Raw genomic sequence first — 14,354 nt, forward strand, 5'->3', positions numbered from 1 at the left:
CGGTCCACGACGGTCGGCAAATATGGTCGATCAGGTCCGTTTGGTACGGGTCACAGAAGATACAGGATGTTCGAGAGCCCAGAGATCCCAGGAAGCACAGTCTACGAAGCGCAGGAAAGCAGAGTTGGCAGAGCAGTTGAGGCGGTATGATAACGAAGGTGTGTAGATATCGGCAGTGGGACTGTGTTACTACACGTAACTTGACCTGGGAACCCTTCGGGCTCAACACAACTCCACCCACTTCACCGGATAATGGTTTTGATGGATCGTCAACTCTCAGGATGACAAAACACGAATGTTCCTAACACGCCCTTCTGATCGAGAATGTCATTATTTTTTTTTGACTCCTCACAAATCCTCACGATATTGCGCCCCCGCCAAAGCGTCCGTGCTGACATAATCGCCCGGCGGACAGCAGCAACCAAAGACGCTGCGGAACTGGCATTTTTCACGGGAGAGTCTTCAGCTCCGTATCCTCCAAGACAACTCCGATTCATCCGTGGAGCCCTTTCCCCTGCAGCCTCTTCCCTCATCTTATTCTTGCCGTGGTCTGTGTCGTTTGCTCGTCTCGGATCAGTTAGGCTCACTTCGATCCTCCCTGTTTGCCCATTGCCTTTTTACGCGACCCATCAAACATCGCGTGACGACACCGTCTATAATTTCGTCTCCAATCCTTCAAAATGTCCGATTTTTCGTCATCGCTTTCTCTCTTCACCGAGAACCCAGCTGCCGCAGTTATCAAGGATGCATTCAACTCCTTCTCGGAGCGAAGGGCGCAGCTCAACCTTCCCAACCCAGGCACCGTTGACAACCTAGCCCGAGAGGTACAGAAGGAGGTCATGCTGACCAACTTCATGTTCTCTGGGATTCGTGCAGACTTGACTAAGGTCTTTGGCATGTCTCCATTGTTCCGTGTGTCTCATGCGTTTTCCATGGGATCCTCGAGCAGCATGGCTCCTTACAACCTTTCTGCCATGTACGGAAGCCCCAAGGTAAGATAGTGCACAGCTCATTCATTCATGCTTGGACTCTCCGTCCTATTTGAAAGTATGTTCGTGAAGCTAAGGTTCAATTTTCTTGACAGGTATTCATGCAAGGCAATCTCGGCAATGACGGAAACCTCGCTGCGGTCGGCAACTACCGATGGAACCAGGCTCTGGTCACTAAGGCAAACGCTCAGATCATGTCCGGCAGCCAGCAAGGTCTACTCCAGCTCGACAATGACTACACTGGTGCTGATTTCTCCGCATCCCTGAAGGCCTTCAATCCATCTTGCCTCGAGGGCGGTTTGACCGGTATCTTCGTTGGAAGCTACCTCCAGTCGATTACACCCGGCTTGGCCCTCGGCTTTGAGGCTATCTGGCAACGCCAGGGTATGAATGCTCGCCCTGAGACCGCTCTGTCCTACTGCGCCAAGTACAAGGGTGATAACTGGATTGGAACTGCTCAACTGCAGGCTCAAGGCACATTCTCCGCTACTTACTGGCGTAGACTGTCCGAGCGCGTGGAAGCCGGTGTCGACATGAACCTCACATTTGCTCCTAGCGCGGCTGCCATGATGATGGGTGGCCCTAGCCGGGAGGGTACCACGGCTATTGGTGCCAAGTACGACTTCCGCGCTTCTTCGGTGCGCGCCCAGGTTGACAGCGCTGGCAAGGTCAGCTGTCTACTTGAGAAGCGCATTGCCATGCCCATCTCCTTGACCTTTGCGGGCGAGATTGACCAGGTCAAGGTATGTTGAAATCCCGCCTCTCAAGGTAATAAATCATTTAGGTACTAACTTTTTTTCCCTAGCAAACTGCCAAGGTTGGCATGGCTGTCTCTCTCGAGATCGCTGGGGAGGAACTGATGGAGCAGCAGGAGAGCATGGACGCCACCAATATGGTTCCTCCTCCCTTCTAATCTCAGCCTAATTCTCGATCTGCGCCTCTCGAAGCTTGTGCATACGGCACACGGTTCTCGAGCTAATCATCCTTCACCCCCTTTGTTTTAGTAGTTCCTCGCTCCGATGCTCGAATAGACATGGCGTGTCTTTTTTCGTTCACGGTATACCTTCTTGAACCCGTGTTGCTCATACAAGCAACAATTGTTTGGCGCCATGGAGATCCCACCTTTTTCCAAATATCTTCCCCCTCTTCGCCTACTGTATAGATTCATACTCCCCATTTCCTTTCGATGACCTTCTTCCCACCAACATCCGATTCCCGCATCTCCAGCTTTGAATTTGTCTTAAATTACTTTTTTTGTTTGGTCCGTGGTCCTATGTCTTGTTTATCCTGCTGGGCGAGGGTTTGGTGCGGTGGGAGGCGCATGGCTGCACCGGAGAGTTTTGGTTATGTTTTCGCATCATAGACGGATCAATGTAAAACAATCTTCTCGAATTTTTGCATGTACATCTCGTTCAGTTGTCTGCGGACAAGATCCCTGATGACCACCCCATCGTCGGCTTGCCTGACAGTCCAGTAGACTTCTGGCATACCAGATTAATGTAAGACGGATGGACTCACTCAATTGAGACGATGCAGCCTGCTGCAACTTGAACCACAGTCCAATCACCTGACCTGGCTACCAGTGCAGTTGTTGCGCTAATTTCGCGTTGATAATTCGCTACAAGCTTTTTTTTTTTCTTTTTTTGGCCGGGATCTTAATGCTCCTACCGAATCTAGACCTTGGCATCTTAGGCCAGAGCTGAAGCACAGTGACTCTTGCATGTGTGAAGTAAGTACTCCAGGATCTGTTTTATGCACAATGGGCTTCAAGCCTCCATCGGTAGAGTCTACTAACAATACACCACGAGTACACCGTGCGCCGTCACTCATATTCGAGTCGACGAAAAGTGCCCACTCTCCGTGTTTGTAAGCACGCAGTTTGTCGCCTGCCGAGGGCCCTCGCTAGAAACCATTCTGATCGATTTGCACGAGGATCAGAGTTTCTCCAATTAAAACTATGTATTTCTGGCTCTAGTTGGTAAGAGAAATTTTCCTGGCAATATATAGCTCTCTGGAAGTATTGAACATAGTCTTCTGCATCTGCGTCTCTAGTGGGAAATGGGGCAGACCGTTCAATTCTCGTTTCCACCGGTCCCCCCACTATTGTGTCCCAATGTCTTGGTAGAGCTCCATCTGATTTCCCTGGTTATCTTTGGACCGACGTCCCACTTCAAGGTGGATGGGCGAATGAGTTGTGCCAAATTATATGGAGGAGAATCTCTAAGCCCATGGTTAGTCGTACCTAAGAAGGGGTCAATGTACCTCGAGCAACCTGAAATCTCTCGCCTACGAGCCAAGGATCGGGCCACCGCCTACGATAATTACCCTCTCTGCCCTTGTAACTTTTGTGCCAAAGCGTAATTTATGCCGGCTTTCATATTACCACTATGTACATACGTGGTCCGCTACTATTAGGTTACTGAGATACGTTGCTTGGATGATTCGGGCACAATCGTGATGAAGGGTCTGAACGTCGGTCTCCGATCCCACAGGCCCACGAGGTCCAATGTTATGTGTACCACAGGGCAACTGCGACTCCCTTCATTTGTACTCTCTACACTACTTTCTCACAGAGACAGGCTCAGCGGCGATGATTTGATGGCTTGCGGATGTTGGTGTATGCCTGGTCGATTGACAGCTCTCACATTGGTAGCCGCACTTTCCCCTCTCATGGCCATAGGGATTCTGATAATCCCTACACTCTGATGACATCACCCAACCGTTATAGTTAGTTAGTCCATCCTCTGGGTCCCGGGTTGGTCGACCTGCATGGGCAGTAGTGATTTATCGGGACAATGGCAGACCCGGACAAAGCACCCTGCGGGGACGAGAAGCGAATGGTTTCAAGTATTTACAGTTTGCGGGCGGGGACGCAAGACCCTCCCAGTCAGCATTGGCCCAATCGCCGTCGCCTTTTTGTCTGTAGGCGGTAATGTTTCGTTCCTTGAAATTGATTGTGGGTAAGCTTCTGGAGGAGGCTTGGAGGGGATAAACGCTCGCCCAATAGGCGTGCATCCGCCCTCCGAACTCCCTGCTCATGGTTGGGCTGCCTGCGAGCAGCGGCTGTTATTTCTGGGTCAACCTGCGTTACGGCTTTTCCCATTCTGACCCTATGCAGTCGAGAGGATTCCAATGCCCGACCTCGGTGCCCCGTGAATAGAGACTAAAGTGCAGAATGATGGCAGCGAAGGCCTATTATTGTCGATTCCAGGCCTTTAGGGACCCTCTTCATGCATGGAGGGGAATGGGTTTCCCGAGGCTGGGAAGACTGATGCGTGTCCGTGAGAACCCCCCCTCAGATATCAATAAAAGAGGGGCCGATTGATACCGTTATGCCCCGGATTAGACTTTGACCACAGGTGCCAAAGAAAATTTCTGCATTGATGGCGAGGGAAATTAGCGTGTATAATTCGGATCATCATGAAAGGAGAGAGCCGATCCCTTATCCTCCTAATAAATAGCGCAAGTGCCATCAAAGACCTCATAAACCAATAAGCTAGCGCAATACTCATAATTCGCATATTTGGTGTATCCCTGAATTCCATCATCGGTGTGTGCAGCCTTGCACTTCACAAGTCTCAGCTATGTTATTGTACCATAGCTTTAGTTCCGAGACACAAACATCCTGCGGTTTTACCTGGACCTAACAGCGTAGTTCCAAATAACTCAAATCACATATTTACAAAGGTATGTGCGTAGCAACACGGCCTAAAACAATGCACGCCTAACCACCACGTGTCTGACAGGGAGCCATGAAACGGAATGTGCCCTTGCTTCCATACCATGCCTGTTCAATGCTGCGCCTCCCTTTCCCCTTGGCCACGGGAGATGAGCTGCCACCGAGGACCCATACTAATGGGAAATCCGAGATATCTACAGGAACCACTGCGGCATGTATGGGCTTGGTACTCTGTACGGAGTACAACAGACTCAAGGAAATCGGGGCAGTCCCACCGAGAACGAGAAGTATTGGAACAAGGGGGCAAAGAATAGGCACACCGCCAATGAGGGAAGAGAGGGTGGATTATCGAACCTGCAGAACCGGTGCAAACCGGTGCAAACTGGGCCAGTGCATGGCTTCCCCCATCACGATCGTATGCTCGGATCCGAGAATATCCCAAGGACACTAAATCCTTGGCCACGGTGCTACGGTCAGGAAGTGGACCGGGAGCACTCTACGCCACCCCATGGATGACAGCGGCGTCGCATGACGGCAAGGTCCATGGTCTGGTGATGTCGATCTATTTGTCGTACAGGTCAAGCGGTTACGCTAGCCGTCGCTTCTGGATGGATTGTTGTTGAGGCGCAGGGAGTTCGTAAATACCGGTATCAGGGTATTCTTTCACGGGTGTCACAACCTGCAACCTCCAAGGGAGGCACTTCTCAACCTACTGACCCTTCGCATTTAGGGCTGCTGCGAGCTGCGAGGTAGGTCAAATGAGAAAAAAAAAAAGAGAAAAGAAAAAGAAAAGAAAAGATCGATTAATTTTGTCAACGGCTGGAGCCATTGAGCCATGAGTTGATCTCCTGGGATATATGATTGGTGGATCTGGGATACATGCTGTGAGGTATGCGTGCCTGTCGACCGATCGCTTGTGAGATGGACCAGCAACTTATCAGGGGCAAGTTAGGGACCGAAGTATTCTAGAGCATTTTTGCGCCTTCCCCTGGATGAGCAGAGTCAGCGGGCAGGGAGGGGGGTACTACCTAGAGAGCAGAGAAGCAGTTCATCTATTCGAGGGGGGATTAATCCTCACCTACGAGGCCCTGGAGCAGTAGACCGTACTATGTAGTCTACGGCAGATGGAATCAGCGCTGTTGAGGTAGATCATAAGCTTCTTAGACCGGGGTTTCTCCCCCAACGATTTCCATTTGGGACAGTGGAGAGCCCCAGCTGCAAGTGCCTGATCCGCGGGAGTTGACAGCTGGAATCCCAATTGCTCGGAGCTGGGCGTTCGCCTGCGACTTTCACCGCACATGCCACGGGGATCCCTGCACACGCCTCGAGAGGCCCGGGGATCGACGTTCGGTGTTGACCTGCCGGGTCCCGTTCGTGCCGTATCTCGCATGGCTTGTGGCTCAAGCTCTGAAACCGGATCACCAAAGGGGGCAGAACGATCCAGGCCCCCAGATCTATACGAAATAGTCGAGTCCAATACTCCGGATTCTATACCACAAAGCCGTCTTCACGGGCCACCTGGCCCAAGCTTCCAGGTCAGCTGGACTCGATGACATCGCGGTCACGAGTTAGAACAAGCGCAGCGAATCACCGGATGTCCTGAAGCAGACGGTCAGCCGACACGGGACTCACGGAACATCAATACCTCCGTTCAACGTGACCTGGTTTGGACGGGTACTGGGGATTGGCATTGGGTGTCATGATGCTCAAGGTTCTAATCCCTCATCCCTCATCCCTGGGTGCCTTATGCCTTCTTCCTATCGTTCAATATTTCTACCTTACCCGCTTGGCTTTGGAGTTACAATGGCCCGTTTCGCATTTCTGACGGGCCGCTATACGAGGCCATTACGGGCCCGCCCATTCTTGGCCGGATCGGCGTTTTCAGGAAACGGTACTTTGGGCACGAACGAATCTCACCCTGGCGACGTCGGATCGTTGAGTACTGCCTTTGGCAGTTACTTCTTGCTCACCAATAGGATTGGCCACTCAGGAGTTAATCCGAGAGGGTCCAATCTCAAAAAAAGTCCCATGCACCGTCCTTGCTCTCTATCTATCTATTAATACATTCCCCCATCTGTACTCCGTACCTTTTTGACTCCGGTGATCTTCTTGAAATCTACTTGCCGGATCCTAGGGCGGTTGGCCCTTGTGGGCTGGATATGGCTCCTAGTGCTGTCTAGTACTTGACCCCGGGAGACTGTGCCCTGAATATATTCGATTGTATGTTATCATTATGCTCATGCTCTGGTGGATCAAATTAGGTACACAGTAGGCCCTGGAGGCGCTCTGTTTTATACCGATGAGGTCATGTTACCGACCGTAACTTTGGGTCGTAATTTATTTCGGTAATGAACGTGCCAGAACCCAGGAAGCCAACAGCTGGGAAGAGGCGTAGAAGGGAAGTCGAGAGATCATATCTGAGGTGATTCTGTAAAGCTGCAACACCCTATGAAGAAAGGGAGGGCGATTCCAGTCTGTCTGGTTGAGAAAGGAATCAGACGGACATCTCTAAGATTGGGGTTCCCGCCCCCTCCCTCCCTTTTTTTTACTTCTTTTTCTTGAAATTTTTGGGAGGGGGATTTAATTTTATGTTACTAATTTTCCTTTCTTGTGCCCCCCTCCGGTAGCTACGAACACTAGACAAGTCTCTATGCCAATTTCCCACTTTCACTCTCCCACAAATTCTCCCGCTTTTTACCTGGTGGGCTCTTGAATCCCACACCCGCTTTTCCCCCTCTCCCCCTCCCCAATAAGACCAACCTGCAGGCGCTAAACCCAAGGGGATTTTCCCTGCCCCCCCCCCATCAACGTCACCCCCCCAAAACTCGCCCTGAACCCGCCCAATTTTACTTAACCTTTTCCCAGCCTATTCTGATTTACCCTTCCATCTCCTCTTATTGGCCGAGCTTTCGCTACCCTCTCACCCCATTTACTCTCGATCTCTTTTCTCTTGTGTGTATTCTTGGCGGCAAGAGAACACTCGCCTCTCTTCTCATCTCATCAGCCCGTTCGGTCCTTCCGGCCGCCCCTCCACCCACCCCTCTCCCCTCCCAGCTCGACTCCACCGATTACACCCTGCCCAAAACGGATTCTTCTCTCTTTCTTCCTCATCCTCCATAACACCTCCCCGTCATGTCACAGAGTCGACCTGGCCTGTTCCCAAGTTTGCGCATGGGTGGTAAGGCTTCCTCCCCAACAATTGTTGTGCTCCCGCTTACTCGTTCTTCTCACAGAGGTCATTCGAGAAAAGGTCCAAGATGGCCTAACGGGTGAGGCCAAGGAGATCTCGTACACCCAGTGCAAGATCGTGGGCAATGGATCGTTTGGCGTGGTATTCCAGACGAAGATGGCCCCTAGCGGCGAGGACGCGGCCATCAAGAGAGTGCTTCAGGATAAGCGGTTCAAGGTACGGAGCTATCCGGAGCCCCCTCCATTCAGCTGGCACTGACCCCGCGTAGAACCGTGAACTTCAGATCATGCGCATCGTGCGTCATCCTAATATCGTGGAATTGAAGGCCTTCTATTATTCCAACGGCGATAGAGTGCGTAACATCCTGGATCTCCCCTCCCGTCTCTCCGGCTGACCGTGTCCCCGTGACTTTAGAAAGATGAAGTGTACCTCAACTTAGTGCTCGAATACGTGCCGGAAACAGTGTATCGTGCATCGCGCTACTTCAACAAGCTGAAGACCACCATGCCAATGCTCGAGGTCAAGCTCTACATCTATCAGTTATTCAGATCGCTGGCCTACATTCACTCCCAAGGAATCTGTCACCGCGATATCAAGCCCCAGAACCTTCTCCTGGACCCCAGCACGGGGATCCTCAAGCTCTGTGACTTTGGTTCCGCTAAAATCCTCATTGAGAATGAACCCAATGTGTCCTACATTTGCTCTCGCTACTACCGAGCCCCCGAATTGATCTTCGGAGCCACCAACTACACCACCAAAATCGGTATGTTCCATCTGTTCTGGTCGATTATGAGTTTGTCAATTCAAAGCTAATTGTTCGAAGACGTCTGGTCGACTGGTTGTGTTATGGCGGAATTGATGCTGGGACAACCCCTCTTCCCCGGCGAGTCAGGTATTGACCAACTGGTCGAAATCATCAAGGTTCTTGGCACTCCGACTCGCGAGCAGATTCGCACCATGAATCCCAACTATATGGAACATAAGTTCCCGCAAATCAAGCCGCATCCATTCAACAAGGTATTTTGAGGACACCCCCTCCCCGGCTTACGATCGCCCTAATTGCAGTGCTAACCATCTTTCAGGTGTTCCGCAAGGCCCCTCCAGAGGCTATCGACCTTATCTCCGCCCTGTTGGAGTACACTCCCACTCAGCGACTGTCGGCGATCGAAGCCATGTGCCACCCATTCTTTGACGAGATCCGGGATCCTGCTACCCGACTACCTGACTCGCGTCATCCCAACAACCCCGCCAAAGATCTGCCTAACTTGTTCGACTTCTCACGACACGGTAAGTTCCCAAAATTTGGCTTATGGGAAACCCAGTACCCCGCTATACAGGCTGGTTCAAACGGCACCTCCAAAAAAGAAATCTCAAAACCTGTCTTTTTTTTTTTCCCATATACTGATTGCAGCTCTTAGAACTTTCAATTGCTCCCGAAATGAACTCCAAATTGATTCCGCCCCATGCTCGCCCAGCTCTGGAAGCACAAGGTCTTGATATCAACAACTTCAAGCCGCTTACCAAGGAGGAGATGATGGCCCAACTCGACTGAGCCCTCTCTCGACTTTAGTGAGCAACACATTTGTCAACTGTGCGTTCCGTCCAGTGCGTGAAAATCCTGGGAGATCTGATTTATCCGTGTGACGTCGTATTTTGGAGTTAACTCTCGAGAGCATCGGTGTTGCTGAGTTTTGTCTCTTCTTCAAACCAGCCTGCCAATCTAAGCGACTACCAAATCTATTGGGAACATGGGGAAGGATGGGAGCCGGGAGCACATCCTTGTGTCGTATCTGAATGGAATCCCGGACATCAATTCATCTGGCCAGATGTTAGAATGAATCGGGAACTGATGATTGTCACGCAATGGTGGTACATGGTCTGGAGTTCTTTTTTTTTTTTTTTATTATGAGGTGTCAGCGACACTTGGGAGGAAAAAGTGATACCCTTTCTGTGCAAGTCGACCTTCCGGGAATTGAAGACTGCACAGCTTCGTTAGTCGAAGGGGAGGGAGGAGCCTGAGAACGACAACCGACATGGACCGGGACATTCGCAGTTCGATATGCATCACCGGTCTGGCTGTTCGATCTCGATTCGGCTAAGAGATCATTTAAACGGTCTACCACTGTGTCTCCTTCGACTTTGCAACGCTAGAAACCCTGTTATTATCTTTTTTTTGTGGTTCTCTATTTTCATTCCCCCCCCCCCCCCACATTCTCCTGTTCTTCTGTTCCAATCTACCGTCGACTTTTGCTTTCTTTTCCACCTTAACTATGTGCCTTTCTTGTCGCCGTTCTGCTTCGCAACCCTCATTCTTCCCTCGTATTTTGCGGCTGGGAGGCACCTTTCCAGGTTCCTCCCTAGCTTCTTACCGGTGATGGGGTGGTGGGCTGTACGTTCTCCTATTTCCGAAACAGGTGGTTGCCTTGTCTCACGGCTCGTAGAAAGATGCCGTTGTATCATAGGAGATCTCCTGTTGACGGGTCATGTATGAAGAGCATTCTGTTATAGCATCCCGAAATACCTACGTATCACATTACTATCCAACATGGACCAACCTTGAGCCACAATTCCCATATCAAAGGCAGTAACCATACATCGGATGGACGGTGAAATGGCCAGCATAGACATGTACGTTCTCTGCCGGTATTTGGGTCTCCCAATCTGGGCCTTTGTGCCTTGTCTAGGAAACATAATTGGCAGGGGAATGCTAGCAGAACTGTCATTTCCAAACAAGGAAGTACGCATGTGTAGACTTCCTAGGGCTCTTGGTCTTATTAGACCCATAGGCGGTCAAAGAAGCGGCTGCATCGCTGCTGTTCTGAAGGGCCTCGGGCTGGATTTTCTTTCCTCCGGGCTGGCAGTGACCTACCGGAAATCGAAGCTTCTGAGAACGCGACCTTCCTTCTCTCGGCTCGTGGTTCTCGTCTCCATTGTTCGTCCAGACTTTGCGCATTATGGCTGATTACGAACGCCGGAACAATGGCTACCGTGGTGGCGGTGGCGGCCGCAAGCGTCGCTACAGAGGTAAATAGCCCAAGTTCATGTTTCTTGAGATCTACTGATCTAACTTTCTAGACGACGAGGACTTCGACCGTCGCCCCCAGAGACGTCGCTATGAAGAACCGCTCTTTGTGCAGGTTCGCCGGCAGCTGCTGACCATCGCTGAATCTGTTTGTTCTGCCTTTCCTCACCCTACGGCGCGTCACTGTCTGAATACTAACGCTCGGTGCGCAACCTCTCAGGCAGCTCGCAGAGTCGAAGATGATATCATGAGAATTGCGCAGTCAGTTGCGGAGAACTCCGAAGACCCGGACATGCGCGACACATTTGTTAACATTTCCCTCGACCTGTATGTGCGCTCCACTTGAAATCACCACGCGCGGGACCTATCTTAACTGACAATGGTTAATGTAGTGTTTTGGAGCAGCCGATGAAAATCCCCTTTGTTGCTGCGACATCCTTGGTTGTTTACAATCTCAAAGCTGAACTTGGGGTGGAAATACTGAAGAAGGCAGGCGAAGCTCTACAGAAGCACATTGATTCAGGATCATGGCGTGAAGTTAAGCTTCTCCTCCGCTTCCTGGGTGGTCTGCAGCCCTTATTCGAAGGCAACGGTGTTTTCGCGCTGCTTGAAGAGTTATTCAACCGCGCAGTCGACCTCCAGACCACATCGTCAGAGGACGTGAGTAGGCAAAAATCCCCGTCCATTTGAACTTGTTTTCTGACATGATTGTATACAGCTACTCGGGTTGGAACTCGTCAAGATTATCCTCTTCACAATACCCTACGTCATGGCCTCCCCTGCTACAGGCTTCGAATCCCAAGCCCTGGCGCTCCTCGAGAAAACGGACATCATTGCTTCTACCCCTCACGCGTTGGTCGATTTGGTGAATACATTCGGTCCTCAGGAGCACCAGGATGCAGCTGGACCAAGTTTAATCAGCCTTCTGCAAGGGCAGTTGCAAACCGAGGCCGAGCAAGGCTGGGAGCTCAAATGCCTGCCAAGGCCTTGGAAAGGCGTACAGGAGATCGAAAAGGACGATCAGGAGCCTGGTCAGAATCCCTTTGAGCCAGTTAACAAGATCGCTTTCCCAGATATCACAGTCCCAACCTCGGTCCCACACGGAGCCCGTCCATTGTTCCCAGAGATCTACCTCTCGGTATACGCTAACCAAGACATCGACACGGTGCCCCCGACCTCGAACGTGGCTTCGTCTCTCCTGAGAGATGCCCTGGTCGATACCATCAATCTCCTTGATTTCAACAGAGTTGCCGTGGCCAAGTATCTGATTGATGTGGATTGTTATTTCACCCCGTACATCTTTGTCAAGCGAGCCACGCCTTTCGACAGGATGCGAGACCTTGCTGGCGAAGCGCTAGCTTGGAAGCCCGAAGATGTCGCAGTGGATGCGGTTTTCTCGCAGCTGTTTCAACTGCCGACTCCGGAACACAAGCTTGTGTATTACCATTCTCTTCTAACGGAGTGCTGCAAGATTGCCCCCGCAGCTATCGCGCCCAGCTTGGGCCGTGCGATTCGGTTTCTTTACAACAGTCTCGAGACCATGGACGTAGAGCTAAGCGCTCGTTTCTTGGATTGGTTCACTCATCATCTGAGTAATTTCGGCTTCACGTGGAAATGGAGCGAGTGGTACGCAGCATTTGAGCCCACTCGTCACAATCAGAGCTAACTCGGCAACAGGATCGATGATCTAGAACTTCCTACTGTTCATCCCAAAATGGCATTCATCAGCGGTGCTTTGGACAAGGAATGCCGACTTAGCTTTGCCCAGCGGATCAAAGGCACTCTACCGGAGCCGTACTTACCGTTGATCCCGGATATCAAGGAGGACGAGGCGCCCGGGTTTAAGTATCTGTCTGAGCGTAAGTCTTTTGCTCTTCATTGCTCATTGGTTCGAAACTAAGATATCATCTCTTTAAAATAGTGACTCCGTATGCTAAGGAGGGCCAGGAGCTAATGCAGCTCATCCGAAAGAAGGCGAGCGATGAAGAAATTCAGCCCGTGATTGCGGCGATCGAAGAGCAGGCCCAAGGACTGGGTGTGGAAGACCCCAAGGTACCATCCACCGACGCTCTAATGACATCCATCTGCTATGTGGGCTCTAAGTCGCTTTCTCACATCCTGTCTTGCATTGAGCGAAATAAAGATCGACTGCTATCCATCGGCGCTGTGTCGGAGACTGCTCGCCGCCAAATCATCGCCTCTGTCATGGAATACTGGGCTGGTCAGCCGGGGGTCGCCATTGATATCATTGACAAGCTGCTCAACTACACGATCCTTACCCCCACCTCTGTGGTGGAGTGGGCCTTGTCCGACTCGATGGCGGCTGGAACCGTCTTAGCCAAGTCCTACATCTTCGAGATGATCTCCGCTACTGTCGGCAAAGTCACTAATCGGATGCGGCAAATCGTTGCCGCTCGTATTCAGCCTGGTCTCTACGAGCCTCAACTCAGTGTATTGGAGGAAACCCTTGAGCGAGAACGTGCAGCGATGCAGTCCTTATTCAAATTTATTGAGGACTCGGTCGTCTCGGTAGCCGCTGGCAGCAACGACGGGCTCATGGAGCGCGGAGATGGCAGCGGAGATCTACCTGAGGATGATCTCATCCGCCAATGGGGCCGTCGATGGCTTCGTGCGTTCCGGCGCAAACTAGCTGTCGAGGAGGCGTTCATTACTGGCGCTCTAGCCAACGCCACCCAGGTGGGCACCGTAGCCCCGTCTCAGCCAGAAGCCCCTGTCCCTGGTGAGGGGCCTGATGGGGATGTCCATGTTCCCGATGCAGATGGCCAATAGGTGCATGTGACAACAGATCGGCGGGTGAAATGTGCTAGTGATCTTAGTGGCCCTCCAGTTCATCCAGCTATGAATTATTTTTTTCTTGTCTTCTCATTTTCTGGATTTGTGTCCGTTGCCCTATTGCTCTTTTTTTTTTTTACACCCTTCCTATTTTCCCATCTTCTTTGCCCATTCTGACAATTCCTGATCGTATCGCCCCTTTCCGTCCTTTGTGTCACTGCATGGTTGGCCCTCATGGCTGAAGATCTAAAAATCCCGTCCTACACGGGACTGTACACTACCGAATCGGCGAGCCTGTGTCTGTTGAACTTCCCGAATGAAAAGAAAGCGTCCCAATGCTAAATCAATCAAAAGCAAATATGCGGTCATTGATTTATCTAGGCTCAATCAGCTACTCATCGAGGCTAGCTGGGTGCACGTACCTCTGCTCTGGAGGAAGGCGCTGGATATGTATGGTTTGCCTCCTCGTGTCAATGTCAAGCCGTCCAGGTTAGCACGAAAGATTAGAAACGACAGAGTAGAGACGATATCAGATCCAAATCCGTCGAATCATCTTGGCCGTCCCAGGTGACTCTTTGCGCCCGAGACCCCATGAAGTTTCTTACATTGGAAACTCGATCCCCTGGTACAATACAGATGCCCCTTTGGAGGTCATATACATCCCATAAACCCGAAGGAAAG

The 14,354-nt window shown here is 51.2% G+C and overlaps 4 protein-coding genes across 4 annotated transcripts; 3 read left to right on the forward strand and 1 right to left on the reverse strand.

Annotated features, from left to right (window-relative positions):
• Positions 1-680: 680 nt before the first annotated feature.
• tom40 (TOM complex pore protein TOM40) lies at positions 681-1,902 on the forward strand (the record flags this gene model as incomplete). The annotated part of the gene is made up of 3 exons (XM_058471198.1): positions 681-992; positions 1,085-1,732; positions 1,795-1,902. 3 exons carry the CDS (start codon positions 681-683, stop codon positions 1,900-1,902), a joined length of 1,068 nt encoding a protein of 355 aa, XP_058334339.1.
• Positions 1,903-7,800: 5,898 nt separating this feature from the next.
• Positions 7,801-9,410, forward strand: N7468_001902 (GSK family serine/threonine-protein kinase; the record flags this gene model as incomplete). Its single annotated transcript, XM_058471199.1, has 7 exons — positions 7,801-7,846; positions 7,902-8,074; positions 8,127-8,210; positions 8,273-8,621; positions 8,682-8,875; positions 8,941-9,145; positions 9,277-9,410. The coding sequence occupies 7 exons, from the start codon at positions 7,801-7,803 to the stop codon at positions 9,408-9,410; spliced, it is 1,185 nt and encodes a 394-aa protein (XP_058334340.1).
• A 1,167-nt stretch (positions 9,411-10,577) lies between these two features.
• Positions 10,578-10,811, reverse strand: N7468_001903 (uncharacterized protein; the record flags this gene model as incomplete). Its single annotated transcript, XM_058471200.1, has 1 exon — positions 10,578-10,811. One exon carries the CDS (start codon positions 10,809-10,811, stop codon positions 10,578-10,580), a length of 234 nt encoding a protein of 77 aa, XP_058334341.1.
• A 1-nt stretch (position 10,812) lies between these two features.
• Positions 10,813-13,670, forward strand: N7468_001904 (NCBP1 family protein; the record flags this gene model as incomplete). Its single annotated transcript, XM_058471201.1, has 6 exons — positions 10,813-10,882; positions 10,934-11,207; positions 11,273-11,540; positions 11,599-12,506; positions 12,558-12,739; positions 12,802-13,670. 6 exons carry the CDS (start codon positions 10,813-10,815, stop codon positions 13,668-13,670), a joined length of 2,571 nt encoding a protein of 856 aa, XP_058334342.1.
• Positions 13,671-14,354: the final 684 nt, after the last annotated feature.

This window comes from Penicillium chermesinum (assembly GCF_028974085.1).
Source record: "Penicillium chermesinum strain IBT 19713 chromosome Unknown utg000002l:1.0-5270490.0:1.0-5274688.0, whole genome shotgun sequence".
Taxonomy (NCBI): Eukaryota; Fungi; Ascomycota; class Eurotiomycetes; order Eurotiales; family Aspergillaceae; genus Penicillium; species Penicillium chermesinum.